Source organism: Cinclus cinclus, chromosome 6 (assembly GCF_963662255.1).
Source record: "Cinclus cinclus chromosome 6, bCinCin1.1, whole genome shotgun sequence".
Lineage (NCBI taxonomy): Eukaryota > Metazoa > Chordata > Aves > Passeriformes > Cinclidae > Cinclus > Cinclus cinclus.
Genome location: NC_085051.1, coordinates 13,688,818 through 13,705,769, shown reverse-complemented (window position 1 = coordinate 13,705,769; position 16,952 = coordinate 13,688,818). Strand labels below are relative to the sequence as shown.

Here is a 16,952-nt window from a genome sequence, read left to right as displayed (position 1 = left end):
ATTTTCAAAATGGGCATTTCTTAATAACCTTCTTTCAGTCATGGTCCAGAAATGTAAAATTTCAGGTCAGGTTGCTGAGAGATTAAAGAGACCATGTGGAACTGGAGAAGGTGTCCCTGTATTGGTTACATTTGTGTTTTGCCACTAAATGTAGCAATGCTTTGATTTGTGATATGAGGAAAAAAGAGGAGTGCACTGCATGAAACAAAGCAGATGATACAGATTTTAGTAACAGCAGATTCCCAGGTAATGTATGTAGTATCTTCCATTTAAGACACTGGAGACTATGATAGAATACTCATTAGTTCAAGTCTCTCTTCTGATTTCACTGGGCTTTGAATTAGACTCACCCTGATTAAATAATTTCAGTTAGGACAAAACATTTTGGAACTGGAGTTAAAACTTCTTTTCTTTTCACTAAATCCATTATTTCTGAAGATCTTTCCTAGAGATTTTGAAATACAACTTTTCAACCTGGAATTGTGATTGAGCAAAACGTGCAAAATGCTTAGGTGTGACCTGAGAGTATGTGATCACTGCTGCTCATGGAGTTTTGAGTTGTAAGGTTTGGGGGTTTAAGTCCTGACATCTGTAACAAGCTATGACTAAACTTTTGTTTGAAACAGATAGAAAATAATGGACCTCTGATCAACATGATATACAAAGTGCTAAAGAACTCAGCACAAGGGTTACTATCCAGTATACATGTAAGACTGCTTGCGTTGAAATGTGCTCATCCCATTGCTTTTTCAAGTAGCAGTCAGTGTTCTGGCTTTTACAGGTGTCTTTTGGTACACAATAGTGCTTTCTGTAAGATTTTATTTTTACTTCCCTTTTTTTCCCCCCCTATTCTTTTGGAGTCTGTATGCAAAATTATGGCTGACCTCAGTGTTTGGTTTCATTTTATCATGTTTTGAAAATGAATGTGTCAAGTAGTGACTCCTGTGTGAATTTTTGAAAATGTGAAAGCATGCTGAATCTTCATTATGTTGTCATGTTCACTGCTTGATAGTTAGCAAATTCTTTACAGTTCTGATCATGTTATTTAAACTATCCCCAAATTCTGTAGACTTGTTTTTATGTTAATTCCATTGCTTTGAAAAAGGCTTTTGCATTGTCTTAGCTTGCAGGTAATTCAATATGCAGAATTATTACTTTTGATATGCTGGTATTTTATGTTTATGTTTAGTTAATTGTTACAATTTTATATGGGATTTAGCATTTAAATAATTTCAATAATACTTTTGAAAGACAGGGTTTTTTCTTCTATATAACATGTAATTGTTGAAAAAAAAATTAAAAGCTGAAAGCTTCTAGAGGCAATAAATACTATTGGTTTTGGTGGTGGAGAAATAATATTTCACACATAAAGGTACATGAGAAGTCTTTAAATGGAGTCTGCCACTGGAGGAGAGAAGACAGTATTTACCTCATTTAGAATAAAATTTAATTACTTTTAAAAAGCTAACCTGATCCTGTAGGTTAATAAGTAAAATATGTAGCTTCAAGTCTGGTGAGTGCCAGTTGCTAAAAAAACAAACTGCCTTTTTATACCCCACCTACCTCACTAAAAAAGCCAACAACTTCAGCTTTTGTATCAAAATCTCTGCTCTTATATTACTGAAGACAATACTGAGGTGAATTTTTCTTCATGAACTTTTGCCTGTATAAGAATAAAATATGCTGTACATGAATACAACTAATCACCAGGTGGTCCTGTGGTAAGATAATATTTGCTTTAATCAATCTTTAGAAGTGTTCTAAAGAGGTGATATTAAATCATTAGATTTTAAGTATTTTAAAAAATGTATTATTTACGAGCTTTATTATATTGCTCTTTTCCTAAACTCATTTATTCACAAGGAGGGTCCCGTATAGACAGTGGAAATAATAAGCATTCTGCAGGCACAGACATGCCTTAATTTTTAAGGTTGATGTGAAGGTTGGAAGTACAATTGAGTATTGTTTTGGTACTGATTCTAAAACTGTGTTATATGAGAAGATATTCTCATCAGAAATGGAATATAAAACCAGTGATTTATGGACTGAGATATTTGGTACATGACAGCCACGTCAAAATAGATTAATTACTTTTAATTCCACTATAGCATTTTTGTAGCAGTCTGTCTTTAGTAAAATCCACCCTGTGGTGAGGAAAATGCTGTCCTTTGTAGAATGAAACATTTGCCAAAAAGTTCTATTTTTATTCATTAATGAATGCTGCTATTGTTGCAACTTTGTATTTAAATGAACGACTCCATTTTATTTGGCTTCACGAAAGCTATTAGAGCAGAACTGTTAAAACTACTAACTTTTGCAGGAAAAGGACTTTTATAACCCTAGATAAGTGGGATTATGCTGCTTTGTACAGAATTCCAAGCTGCTGGAAGAATAACTAAATAGCCTAATATAACTAGCGATCCCTTTTGTTGACAGTTCTCAAAAATCTAAAGCCAGATTTGAAAGTACTCATATCCAGAATTTCATTAAATTTTCCTTAATAAAAGTGAATATTTAATAAAAGTTTTCTTTTCACTGCTGAAAGCATAATTAGGTTTTAGTTTGCAATGAATTTCTTATATTTCAAAAATGTGTTCCTCTTAGGTGACAGGACGTGACACGTTAAAAGACAGAAGTACAAAACCTGTCAAGATTGCAGAAAGTGATATTGATGTAAGTATCAAGCACCACTTCAGCACCTCTTGCACTGGTCTGTCTGTTTCTATTACACAGTTACACGATCATTATTATGCTCCTTGGGCTGACATGTTACAAGTGGACACTTTTCTGCTTGTTTTTCTAAATCTAACCTTGTATATGTATATAATTTCATTTCCAGGTGAAACTAAGTGTTTTATGTGAGCAGGACAGAATTCTGCAGGACTTGGAGGACAAAATAAGAGCCCTTAAGGAAAATAAAGTAAGTAGGTTAAAAAGGGCTTAGTAAAGTAGAACAGAAACTTTAATAATAAACTATAAAATAGGAAATTATAAACAAAAAGTTGAATTAATGGATGCTGATTGCACTGTAGTGTGTATATATACTTCTAAGATAACAAGAATAGGGTTTTATTTTAGGATTGAATATCCGTTCTGAGAAAACAAGTTTTTGAAAGTGAACATTTCAAACCCATCTGCTTCACTGCCTGTGAGCTATAGCTGTCAATATATTAACGTGGTTCAGAAAAAGAAATTCTAAAATGAAAGTACTTTTCAGATTGATCTTTCAGAAGAGCTGCTGTGCAAAGTTAATTCCATGTTATTTACTCCTGACTAAATGAATTGGGTCTGTTTCATGTTTTAGACAATATTTTAAACCCTCACATGACTGTTAACCCCAGCAGTGAATGAGAACCTGTCCTCTAACAAACAGCTCATGCTGGGCTGTGGTGAGGGCTGTCATTGTTCTATACTGCTTAAGGGAATTTTTCCAGAACTGTAAATTGCACTTTTGTACAACGTGTAAACAGAAAAATTCCCCTCTCACTACTTTGTGTTTTCAACGGTTTTGGCTGTGTAATGGGAAGATTTAATAGAAAAGATCAGATAATTTTGGATACAATAGGTAACTAAGGTTCTTGCACTTTTTGTTTACATGTGCGTCTCCAAAACAGGAGGCCGATCTAACTTTTGTTGGCTTATAGGGAAGACTTGGGGCGTGGAAAACACCTTTCATATTCCTGCAAGTAAATGCATAAATTTCCATCTACATGTTGTAAACTTACTCCTGTCTTCTTTGTTAGGATCAGCTGGAGTCTGTTTTGGAGGTTTTACACAGGCAGATGGATCAGTACAAAGACCAACCACAACATGCAGAAAAAATATCTTACCAGCAGAGACTTTTGCAAGAGGACCTTATACATATCCGGGCTGAAATATCCAAAGTTTCAACGGTACATGCTTTTAGGGGCTTCAAGAAAACCCTAATTAAAATCCCAGTTAGACTAAAACTGTATTGGTTACTGGAATGGGGAGTTAAGACCTGTTCTGAGTGTTTTACTTAAGGAACACAGGACTAAGCCAGACCAAAAAAAAAAAAAAAATTAAACTGTTTCCCCAGCTTTACTTTTGAATGCCTGCCTCCCACCCCTACCGAAACCAAACAAAAACCCCTAACCTTTTCAATGTCTTTTAAGTGTGGGCTTAAATTGAAAATCTTTCAGCTTGAAAATATAAATATGATTCCAGGATGTTTTTCGAGAGTAAAAGGAATTGGGAAAATCTGTTGATATTTCAGTAAAAATTTACCACTCGTATTATAACTGAATAAAATTCAAAGGTAATTTAATGTTTCTTTCACTCTATTATTGCTACCTTTTCATGAATATGAGACTAGCTCTTTGTAAGACTGTTTCAAGAATTGCTTGAACACCTTCGCTATAGAAAGGTCTGATCACTAAAGTGCCAGTATTATTTAAATGTATCTATTCAGTTTGTGTCTGTAGATGATGTATGACTTTCACAGTCAGCACTTAAAATGCGTTTGTGGGCATAAATAGCAAATCACTGTAAAAAGGGCAGTACTGGTGCAGAGATTCTGTTACATGTCAGTTTGGTTTTGTGTCAGGAAGCTGGCCAGAGTTTTTTGACTATAGGTTCTTGACTGGATCGTGCAAGGTATGAAGTGTTTTCAGGTGTATAATCAAGTCTAAAAAACAATGTAGACTAAAATGGATTCTTTGCTTATTTTATGATAGAACAACAGTAACTTCAAAACTCTTTGATGCTCAGTTAGAGGATGGAGATAATGGTTTTGAAGTTAGCACCATATTAGAGTATTTCTTCTGTTAACAGGAAATGGAAAATGCCTGGAATGAGTACCTGAAATTGGAAAAGGATGTGAGCCAGCTGAAAAAAGCCTTACAGGAGCAGATGAACAGTTCATTGGTATCTCAGGTGAGTCCATTTCCCAGGTGAGCCCATTTCTAGACACTGTAAACACTTGGAGTATGATTTAGCGTGAACTTCAAGTTACCATCTCGTAAGAGACATTTTCTCTGTCATTTTTGCAGTGCCTTCAGCTGTCATGTAATTTGGTTTGCAGAGTTCAGCCACTGTAGCAGCATGGCTGTGCAGTGAAAAAAACCACTACGTTGTTTCGCAGCACATGCAATACTGCTGTAGTTTCTCATAAGTTGTCTATGCAAATTTGTCTTTATTTTTATTACATTTTTATTACATGCTGACATCTTGACATTGATAACATATTTAATTTATAAGGCTGTGCAGGACTTCTTAGTCTTCCATTTATTTGATCTGACACTGTTGGCTTCTTTATCCATTTTTAAGAGCATCAGTCACTGGTTATTATTGTCATTACTTGTCCTTTGTCATGTTTTTCTATTTATGGAAAATTTATCTCTGCAGATTGTTTTGTGAAGTGGAATAAGTGTTTAACAGCCATCAGTAATTGAAAGGCATCTAAATTTTAAATCAACTGTTCAGTTTCAAATTTTTAAAAAAAGCTTTGTTTGAAGCTCAGCTATTTTCTTTGCTGAAATGGATGTGGAATAGCAGATTATTTCTACATACCTGCTTACAACTGGTGACTTTATTCTCAGGGAATACTGGATTGTTTTTCCTTTGTGTGAACAGAACACAAGTAGCACAGTTAATGTATACATTTTTCTCAAATCTTAGTCTACTTTTCCAAATATCCTGGATCTAAAGAGATGACTAGTTAAATTTTTTAGCTTGTTTGTAGTGAATATCCAATCAGATGTAATTTGAAGCCTGTTTATTTTCAGTACTAATGAATAAATGTTTTGTATCAAAGCAAGAGTTGTAAAACCTTTTTTGAGTGCATTAATCTTCAAAGTACATTTTCATTTACTTTTCATTTTGGGGTGTGGGGAAGTGTTTCAGTTTCTGGAGTCAGAATGTGTAATTAAGATCAGCTGTAAAAAATATATTAAAGAAAAATTCCCAGGGGAATATTAGAATAAAATGGTCCTTGTATGAAATCACTTAGTTTAACAAAGGCAAATTACACCTTTAAACATAATACAGTTTTTTAGACTACTTGGAGATAAAATTTCCAGTTAGGCATTAAACATGCTTAAAATAGTGGATGTGTGGCATGGGATTCACCAATGCATATGGAAGGGAATGTGGTTTGCACAGAAGAAAATGTTAATTCAGTTTGATTATCATCTCATATCACATAAGTGATTAATTATAAATACACACACAGCCATAAGCACGTTATCAGTTGTATGTATGCATACTTTTATACATTCATACATATAAGTTTACACAGATATGTTTGGTTAAGTTTAAAAACATGTTTCTGAATACCTATTTTGGAGATTCTAAAGAGAACTAATTTTTTCAGAAAGTACTGAATATTCTAAAAAACTATATTCCTTTAAGTAAGCCTCACTTGAAGTACCCATAATAGTTAGAATTTTTTTGATCTCTGCCCATGGGCGTGTAGACTCAAGATTGTTTATCTAGCATTTTCCAATAGCACTAAATTAATACACACTGTATTTTTAAAAAATGCAGTCTATGGAATATTACAAAAAATCCAGTAAATTTTCAGGCTCAAGTTGCTGTAGGAGACCACTGATGTTGTTTCTATGTGCCATTAATTAAGAGGTTAAAACCTGAATGTTTAGGCAGCTTGGTCAGAGTAAATCTTGGTTTTTAGAATGTAGCTTCAGTTGTCTTTTGCTTAAGGATTGGGGAGGATCTGACCATGCTGAATTTAACTGACATGGGTTAATTTATCAGTGATAACTTCTTAGTTGGTAAGTGTTTCTTCTGTTTTTACGTCATTCTAAATTATATTTCTGTGTGAAGGAATTTAGAAAAATAGCATTTTTTTCTTCAAGTTGCCTTTCCATGCTTGCCAATAAAGTATATTTAGATCCCTCTGTGAACAGCAATCTCTGCTTTCATAATTTCAAAATTAATTCATCTGCTTATCGTTCAGCCCAGGTCCATTTTAGATCTAAAATGTTCTCTTCACATCAATATTTAAGTAATGGGAAGAAATAATATTAAGAGATCTGGCTTTTCTACATTGCTAATCAAACATTTTTGAGTGGTTTCAGAAGCAGGATTTTCGGTGTAGTGTAGTGGGTTTTTTTGCCAGTTTTGAGGCTTGATTATTGTAAATCCATCATTTGGTTCCTTGTAGTATGATTAATCTCAGAAAAATGAAATGAAATGTGCAAATTTATAGTTTGTGTCCTGACAATCTTTCGAAATATGTCCTATCTAGCAAGTGAGTTCACTACAGGCAAATAACATTCTCCATCATTTAAATGTTTGTATTCTTGGCACCCTGTTTGCTGATCTGTAACCTGGCTGAACATATTTCCTGATTTAAGACAGAAAGTGGAAAGCAATTTATATGCCTTCCTTAACTCTATGAGGTGTAACAGCTTTTACTGAATTTTTTTCACCCTTAGCCTTATAGGATTAATTAGTAGCTATTTTGCAGCTCATGGCAAGTGATGAATTTCTGGAGGTTTTTGAGCAGTTTGTAAGCAATTCTTAAGTGTTTCACTGCATTTGCTTTTTTAAATAGTACTGGTTTTACTGAGTTTGTTCTTGATGTAAATTTTTGAAATCGGTGTTACTAGGCTTTCATTAATTAGATGACAGCAGCTATTTAAGATGATTGAAATGACTGAAATGGTGGCTTCAGGAGCCAGGCTGTGAGATGCAGCTCAAGGCAAAGCCCAGTCTATAGACAAAGATTCTGTCTCTTCCCTTCTCTCCTCCCTTTGTCCTGGAAAGCCTTGGTAAAGCAAATAGGATGCAGGATGAGACCAAGTCCTGGAGCAGCAGCAATACATTGTTTTAACCTGTAGTCCATCATGGCCAGTAGGCCTAACAAGTTAAATATAAGCAGAAATTAAAATTGTCAGCACTTCCAAGTCTGTTTTTCTGATTTTCTTTTCTAGTACAGGATGTTTCCCCTAAATGTATTAATATCTTTTGTAAGGCTGCTTAGCAGTCTTAAGTTCTATCGGTATAGGATTTTAGAACAAAGTACAAATTAAAAGGTTCTGGAAGCTCATCTTATATAGAATGTTAAACTGTATTTTAGTAATCTGAACCATATCCTAGAAAAATATAGACTTGTCTCTTTTCCCCTGTCTTCTATAGGTAGTGCTCCAAGAGTCAGAAAATACTCTAATAAATTTTATGGTCAAGATATGTTTGTTGGTGTTTTGTCTTCTTAATTTTTTTATTTTAAAACAATTATTTAAATAATTTCTAAATTCTACATTGTCATGTAAGTACTGGAATAGCAGTTTGGTGGTATCAAAAGAAGGAAAGGTCCATAATAAATTAAAACTGAGCAATAACTGATTTTTTTTTTCTTTCACTACAAACAACAGGAGAAAACACAAATACAAAAAGACTTGTGGAGAATTGAAGATGTTACAGCTGGCTTGAGTGCAAATAAAGCAAACTACAAAACCATAGTAGACTCCATAAAGAATCCAGGTAAGGAGAACATGATGAAAAAGTAAAAAATAGACCAATACAGCTAAGTTTTTGGGTCTGTGCAAATAATCTGGAAGTTTGTTCTTCCGCAGAAAATCCAGTTAATTCTGCTATTGGACATGTCAGAAATCTCTGTTGATTGAGCACATTAACTTGGTGTTTCTTTGCTTGAGGTGACAGAAAGGTTTTGTTGTTTGTTTTCACATTCCAAAGGTGCTAAAATGTAACAAGCCATTTAAAAAAAAAAGGGGGGGAACGACAATAACAGTAATGTGTGAAATTCTTCAAGTTGCAAAAGGGGTTTCTGTCGAATGCCAGGCCCTTACCAGTGTAGTATCTGTTCTGCGTCCTGTCCAGGAGCTTTTCTCTGGGTATATTGTTTGTTTGTTTTTTTTTTTTTCCCTTGGATGCAGCCCAGCTGCCCTTGCTGCAGTTGCCTTTCCCCTTCCTTTTCAGGCAGGTGTATGGTGGGCAGAGCAGCATCAGCTCTGAAAGAGAGGTAGGGAAAGTGTGTGTGGTCTGCACTGCAGTGGATTTATTACGTTTCAAAGACAGGACCTAATGCATCGGGATAGCAAGAGACTGTTGACGCCTACTGCAAAATTCACTTTGTATTTAAAGTATCTCTCCTCACCTTTTAGGTGCAGAGATAAAATACTTCTGAGATGGTCTAGATCTGTAGGCAAGTTAAGGAATCTGTGGCATAAGGCCAGATGCAGCTTATGGACTGATTTCATATGACTCCCAGGCTTTTCCTTCCCTTGCTTCCACTGTGCTCCACCAGCAATTTTACAGGATGATACTGAACCATGTGGTTTTATTTTTGGCCTGAAAGACTTGCTGGATCCTCATCAAGAAACGTTTTTGTCTATTTTTCCCCTAGAGAGAAAAACAGTGCCTTCATTTTCTCAGTCTTCAGTGCCTTCCTTGCCAGCTTCCCTTGGTACTGTGGAGAGCAAACGTTCAGTCCCGCAGAGCCCTCCACGCAGCCCGGTTAAATCCCCTCTGGAGGTTAGGCTGTATCCACAGCCTTATTTCCAGACCAGGACACAGCACCAAGCACAGCAGCTGAAAAAAGTTGAGCCACCTCTTCAGTCACCAGTCAAGCTCAAGCCAAAGGTTGTAAGTACTGCTCTTGTGAGATTCGTTCAGCAGTATTTCCATTTCCCTTCTGTCAGGAAGAGTGGAAGTGTCATGGTTGGGAAGCGTACACAGTGTGGAGCCACAACAGAGAGGCACTGGGGTGTTTGTGTTGGAGCTGAGCAGCAGCACTTGCAGCACAATACATGTGGAGCCTATCGTAGAGTGGCCACAGACTGGTTTAGAGCATATTAATATTCAGAGCTTTCCTTAGAAATGCTTTGTGGTTGATTTCTTGAGTCTTGCTTGGGCTTTAAAGCGTCAAGCTTCTGGTGTGGACAGAGGAGAGCATGCTGAGGCAGTCACAAATAATTCATGTAATGCACTGACCTTTATTTTACAGTTTATGCCAGGTACTTTTCATGCTCTTTGCCAAATCCCTGTGCTTTCCTGTTCCCAGGAAGATGAAGCACCGCCCAGACCTCCTCTCCCTCAGTTGTACAGTCCTGAGGATCAGCCACCAGCTGTCCCACCCCTCCCGAGAGAAGCCACTGTCATCAGACACACCTCGGTGCGGGGCCTCAAACGTCAATCAGACGAGAGAAAGAGAGACAGAGAGCTCGGCCAGTATGTAAATGGAGATTACAGGGTGAGCACTCACACACCTGTACCCCTGCACTTCAAAGATATGGGAACCTTGAATAAAATATATTACTGTTGTCTGTAAAATATTAAGTAGTCATGATGTAGAATGGCAGAGAGATCATAATGACATGTTAATAATGATCTATGCCATGTAAGTATAGCAGAGGGAGATGTAGCAATGCAGAAACAAAGCTTTAGGATTTGTTTTAGGATTACAAAAACTTACTGTCTGTGATTTCACTTGAGCTGATGAGTATTTTTCTGTATAGGTGGAGCTGCGTTCATACGTGAGTGAGCCAGAACTAGCAATGCTCGGGGGTGACCTCAGCCACCCTTCCAGTGCTTTAATAAGCCCTGACAGTGGATACCAGACATTACCTACCCGTGGTAAGTCAGGAATTTATGGAGTTGATCTTAACAGTACTGTCTGTATAGGAGTTTTCTCTTGTAGGATTTCCTGGAGATGATCTTTATCATCAGATCGCTGTTTTTATGTTAACTCTTCAGTGGAAGTGGAGAGATTTTGTGCATTTTAATGGTGCTGTTACAGACAATTGGCCTTTGGCAAAGCAACTTAATATATAAGGCTTAAAAAAACCCATAGCAAAACATGGAATTGGTTATTAGGATGTCTCTTACGTTCAAAGTTATTTTTCCTCATAATTTGTGTGTTATCTTTTGCAAACTCCAAGTATCTTTAAAAACCTATATTGCCATTAAAATATAACTGATAAAGTATATGGATATAGTGCCCCAAATACTACATTTGAGTTGTCACTCCATCGCCACTGTGCTGTGGTCCTGTAACTGTTTGGGAGATGAGGATAGAGATGATATTTGGGCCAAAAGCAAATAATTTCTTAGCCATTCACTTCCTGTTTCCTCATTTCTAACTGTGAATGTTAAGGTTTTATTTTCTTAATAGATGTGATTATTTGTACAGTCTATCTAGTCTTGTACAGTGGACTTCAACCTGTCCCTCATTTAATATAAGCTCCTAATTTATTATAGATTTTCTGAATTTTGATCAGTAGCCATCTGAAGTGGGTTATATTTGGCTGAAATGAAATTTCATGCCTCTTACAATCTTCTGAGTTGCAAAATATGTGCTCAAATAGTGACCAGAATGCCACAGAAACAGTATTATAATTAAAAAAAAAAAAACCACAAACTGATACTTGTCTTATTTTGTCTGTTATTTGATTTTAAGGCATTCTCTTTTTCCTTATAAAGGTTTGTCTGGATCAACATCCAGATTGCACCAGTCATCTACCATTTCATCATTTGCAACACTTCGAAGGGATAGGTCCAAGGTAAGTTTTAAATAAACTTCTGAAGACAAATGTCTGAACTGGTTGAAAGAGTTAAGCCCAGAGTATATTTTGTGTAGCAGAAAGTAGGATTGCAGTAGCCTGGGAGCAGAGCAAGAGCTGTGATCTAACGAAGTCTCCGATTTTTCACTTTCTTAGATGAACTGGAAAACAGACAAAAATTTACTGTATTTCAAATAGATTCATAAAACAACATTTAGGACGAAAAATCAGCCCTACTAATAGGAAATACAGAATTGAAATATGCAAATAAATGCAAAGTTAATAGAATTTAGTAATGAGATAGGAGAAGGAGTTAATTTTTTTTTTTTTTGTATACTTCTTATAAAGTATTAATTACAACATGTGTTTTGTGTGCCTTGTGACTTCTCCAGGAGAGACCAAAGAGTGCCTTGGAACGTTTATACTCTGGAGACCACCAAAGAGGCAAGATGAGTGCAGAGGAGCAGCTAGAGAGAATGAAGAGACATCAGAAGGCATTAGTGCGGGAACGCAAGAGGACTCTTAGCCAGGGAGAAAGGCAGCCTGTTTCATCTCGCTCTTTCATCAGGCCCGTGTCTGCAGACGTAGGCTCAGTATGTTAGATATGCCTTAAAAGGACTAAACTAAAAATATATTTGGATTTATTCTTTTTTTTTTTTCCTTTTTTTTTTTTTCCCCCCCAGCAAGCACTTTCACTTTGAGTGTGTGTGATGCTTCTAGTCCAATTAAATTAGTGTTCTGTGGTATCAAATGAGTTCAGAGAGTGTGAGGAACAGGTGATAGTTTTACTTGTAGTTAAGGTAAATATAGCAGGTTCAGCAGGTAAGTTGGTCAGAGGTTAGTGATGAGTGGAGATGCCGGTATATTGGGATGATTTCAGAGACATGTTTTTTTATTTTTTTCCCTTGGAACTGTATTTAGAAAGTGTCGAAAGCTTGTACAGTTTTAAAACTGCTTCATAATGGAATGGGCCTTTTAGAATGTTCTTTCTCACCATGGGTATTTTTCCTTTTAATTCATAAATTAGCCTGCCAGATAGTAGGTGGTAATATCAGACCAAGGTGGTGCTTGTTTGTCCTTTTTAAAAAAGATGATCAATAAATAATAAGTTTTAAAATCTAATCATGCTGATTAGGAACATATTGGAGAGCTAATGTATTTTAATTGATACAAATTCTTCTCTAAAGCTAAAAATGTAGAATATTCTAATAAGGCTCAAATTTAAGCTGCTGAAGAAAAGTATTTTTGTTGCTTTCTGAGAGTAAATGCTGTGCAGATGATAAGTTTATAATGATAGATTTTGGATACTAACCAAAGCAATTCTAATTGGTGAAGTTACCCAGTTGCTTACTTGGTGCTAAACCAGGATTGTACTGTAATTGCACTTATGCTGTGGTTTTTTAATTTATTTTTTATTTGGTCCACTAGAGCTTTAGAATGATCACATTGTTTTACCTAATTCATTGCACAAGATCTCTTGCTTTTAAATTGGTCACTCATCATACCTAATGCCTCTTTTTTGTTTTTTTTTTTTTGTTTGTTTGTTTGTTTGTTTGCTTGTTTTTAATTTGCAGAATTTTGTAGTTATTTAAAATTTCTAACTGGACTACTCAATTTTTACCAGGCTTAATTGCATTTAGTACATGTGTGTCAATTGCTGGCATTAAAAGAAACCAAACTAATAATATTCAGCTTTTCATTCCCACTGTTCTGTAGCACTAATTTGCAGCCAGTTATTTGTATTTACTTTCCCAGTAAATACGAGTGCACTGCTTGGAGACATTCATCTGTTTTGTCTTCTGTTTTGCAATCACAATTTTTTTAAAGACAGTTTGGGAATTGTAGTACTACAGTACCACTGTTACTTTCATACTTCAATTGGAAGAAATAAATCTGAGCTTCTTATGTTTTCTGATTCATGTAACATACACAAGTTGAATTGAAACATTTTCATAACACTTGTTATTAACGTTTGTGGCAAACACTTTATTTATAAATTTGGGTGCCATCTTGGTCTTTTTCTTGCTGTAAAGAATTAAAATAGAGTTTTTCAGCCCTAGTAGTGTTTTGTAGAGGTCATCTCTTGTACCTATAGGGCTTTGATATGCAAAAGCATGTTTGATAGCACAATTACTTACAGCATTACAGTTATTAGCAGCTACAATGGCAACCAGTTAAATGTATAATTGAAGTGCTGCTCAGTGTGTAACATTTGCTTTAGACATACATTGTATGTGTAATTCTAATTTTTAATTGGTCAGCTCTCAAGTGTAGGATGACATTTTAAGTATTGATCACAGTACATGAATTCATTTGTTATATACAATGCCTTTTTAATGTAAAAGTTGCAACATCAAAGCCAATAAAAGTACTGCTTCGTAAGAATGGTTTGATGTTTTTCTTACCTATTATGTAGCAACAACTTTAAAATGATACTGTGTATTTAAAATATACTATATCAATCAGGCCTGGTTCGAATATGAGTAGAAGGATGAGTTTGGAGTACTCAGATGAGAAAATGTTCTTTTCTCTGTTGAATTCTGTAACGTATTAATTTTTGAGATATAATTGCCTTTTACCTACTTAACTTTTTAATATACATGGAAGATACTTATCTTCTGAGTGCATACTGAGAGCTTGTGCATGAATAGGTTTCAATTAGATTTATTAATGCAAGTGACATAATGAAGTCCAAGGACTTCACGTGGAGTTCAAACTTCATCCAAAACAAGCCAAAGATTTGTACCAGAAATACTCAAGATATTTTGAAGAAATATAAAAGCAGCACATTCTTCTGTTGGTTCCCTCAAAACCTTGAGGAGATAATTTTGCTGTTGTTTTTGTCCCTTCTTTTTCTTACTGCTTTTAATATCATGTATGGTAAAGTTGCTCAGATCTACTGGTTGGAATGATGCTACAACTGAACTTAATTTTTTGAACAAAAAGGTATTGGTAGTGTCCTTAAGTGTGAGTTTAAATGTAACTATATTGTGTGTAGTAATGAAGGGACTACTGTGCAGTGATTTTGGGTACTCTACATTGTGCAGCTTAGTTTAAATATGCTAAATTTAAATATCAGTAAATATTAAATAGTTCTGAATATATTGCTAAATATTTACCTTTTAAAGACTGTGCAGAAGACCTTTGCAGGTAGCTGGACTCTGCTTTTAGTAAAGTCTGAAGAGCTTAAAAGTCAGTTACTTTTTAGTTTAAGACAAGTTGATGCTAATACACAAAATATTATCAACTTTAAACAGTAGGTATTATTCTAAAAAGATAGATAGAGTTTTCAAGGTGTGATTCTCAAGCAGCACTGTAAATAGCCTTTCTATGTAGTGGTTCAGAACCACACAGCAGTGCCTCTTGGCATTGCAAAGGACTACTCTGTCAGTCTGTAGGCTCGCTGCCAGTGACACCTGTGCTTTCAAAGATGGTGTTCCATGGGCAGCTGCTTCCATGTTAATCAGCAAATGTAAAATTGGGATGAATAAATTTCTTACAATCTAATCCTGCTGAACATGTAAAGTTAAACAGTATTCTGAATTCCTCACAGCATAGCTAGAAATCAAAACTCTCACCTGTATGTGCCAAGAAATGCAGTTATATTTTCTTTCTGTTGTCACTGTAGGGGTTTGCCCTGCTGATTCTTTCAGCAGTGTAGCATTTGCAGTAATGTACATTGCTATGTGGTGAGTTTGGCAGTATGGTTGAATGCTGTTAATTGTTTTGTATCTATTACCAGTGGAAACGAGAGCAAGAATTTGATTTGCAGTTACTTGAGAGGGCAATTCGTGGAGAAGACAAGGATGAAAATGAATGGTTAAAAGTTCAGCCAGTAGCAGTGACAGAGACAGACCTGGAGCCTCAAGACTATGACTTAGATATCAGCAGAGAGGTAACACTCACAATCTTTTGCCTCCTTTTCTCTTTCCCAAAATATTAAACTTTCTAAGTTTTAGGCAGTGAATTCTCATATTTTCTTTCAAAAATTAGCTGAAAGTTTGAACTAAACGGAGTCTTTTGGGTACTGAAAATTTATCATCTGGCACCTTTGTAAGGTTTGTGTTTGGATTGTGTTTTATTAGAAAGAAGAAATTGAAAAGTTGGCAGTACTCTTTGAAATATATATCTAAGGCTTTATAAAGGGAAGAGTAATTAAGTTAGGAAAAGTTCTATAAATTGGGGAAAAAAAGACGAGAAGACAACACGATGAGTATTTAAAAATGAGAAATGGGAATGAAGGAAAAGTTAGTTCCCCAGAGCTACCTTACTAATTTTCATGTTGGCTGACAAATGATAGAGAAGAGGAAGCACTGCTTTATTTGGGCTTGAACAGAAAACTCCTTTCTGCCAGCTTTTGGAACGATTTGGTCGGTGCTCTGGGCACGAGGTCTTGTCTCAGCTCCCGAATGCGAGGAAGTGTCAGTCTGAAATGCGATTGAGCCATCTGGTGGGAAGGACAGAACACAGCAAGTGGAAAGGCTCCAGGGGTGCCCTGTGCTGTGTTAAATGCCATGGGAGATGGCAAACCAGGCAAACTTTAAAGGTTATTAGACTAGTAAGCACCTGTAGTCTTCTGAAAGCTGTTAGCAGAGTATCATTTTACTGACAGAGATATTTGGAAATGGTTTACTCTGAATTGTTATCTGTTGTACTCTATGAATGAACGTATCTTCCATTTGTAAAAGTTTTACAGAAAATACAGTGCTTCTGTAAACTTCAGAAAGAGTAAATAACTTCTTTTCTTCTGTCTTTCTTTTTCTGCACTCTGCTATCAATTTTTCTTTTCCAGAAGGCCTCTGGGGCTATGGGAATCTCTTTGTAGTTCCTTTAAGCCTCAGATAGGAGACATTTTTGCTCTTAGGCATTTCTGTCCTTCAGAGTAACTGAAGTAGGTCTGAAAGCTCAGAGTGTAAAGTTTCTTTCTCAGTTTACCCACGTTAGAATCATAGATTTGGAAGGGACCTTAAAGATCATCTAATTCCAACCTCCTGCCATGGGCAAGGACACCTTGCACTGAACCAGAGCTCCATCCAACCTTGCCTTGTTGTCCTTTTCCATTTCATGTGGTCATTCTCTTCACCTGGCAGGCACTTGTGTGTTTGAGCCACCTCTGTTCCTCAGAAGGAAACACAATCAGTTGTATCTTCGAGGAAATCCATCTGCTGTTGTGATGATTAATAGGTTTGTTTTTCTGGAAGTGATGGGATGAGCTAATCCCATCTAGGTTAGATACAGTATGGAGATAGAGATATACATTTAAAAAAAAAAAGTATATATATGTCTATATCTAAACCTCCAGAGAGGAGCTGGATTCAAAAGTAGGAAAGTCAAGTGGAAAGATGAGAATTTTTCTGGAAGCATTGACTTTGGGTTTCCTGAGAAGGAAGTATAAAAACTTGAGGCTGTGGTTTTAATATGGCTGAGTGTGCCAGTGTGTGCTCTTGG

The 16,952-nt window shown here is 35.8% G+C and overlaps 1 protein-coding gene across 1 annotated transcript in view; it reads left to right on the top strand.

Annotated features, from left to right (window-relative positions):
• The window catches only part of PLEKHA7 (pleckstrin homology domain containing A7), a 135,246-nt gene extending 121,910 nt beyond the window's left edge, over positions 1 to 13,336 (top strand). Inside the window, exons 14-23 of the mRNA XM_062495350.1 lie at positions 2,605 to 2,673; positions 2,840 to 2,920; positions 3,744 to 3,893; positions 4,795 to 4,896; positions 8,358 to 8,466; positions 9,350 to 9,588; positions 10,007 to 10,195; positions 10,461 to 10,578; positions 11,425 to 11,504; positions 11,891 to 13,336. Of these exons, the coding sequence (XP_062351334.1) occupies positions 2,605 to 2,673; positions 2,840 to 2,920; positions 3,744 to 3,893; positions 4,795 to 4,896; positions 8,358 to 8,466; positions 9,350 to 9,588; positions 10,007 to 10,195; positions 10,461 to 10,578; positions 11,425 to 11,504; positions 11,891 to 12,106 (1,353 nt within the window). The 3' untranslated portion in view covers positions 12,107 to 13,336. The remainder of the gene's footprint in view (positions 1 to 2,604; positions 2,674 to 2,839; positions 2,921 to 3,743; positions 3,894 to 4,794; positions 4,897 to 8,357; positions 8,467 to 9,349; positions 9,589 to 10,006; positions 10,196 to 10,460; positions 10,579 to 11,424; positions 11,505 to 11,890) is intronic.
• The last annotated feature ends 3,616 nt before the right edge of the window (positions 13,337 to 16,952 follow it).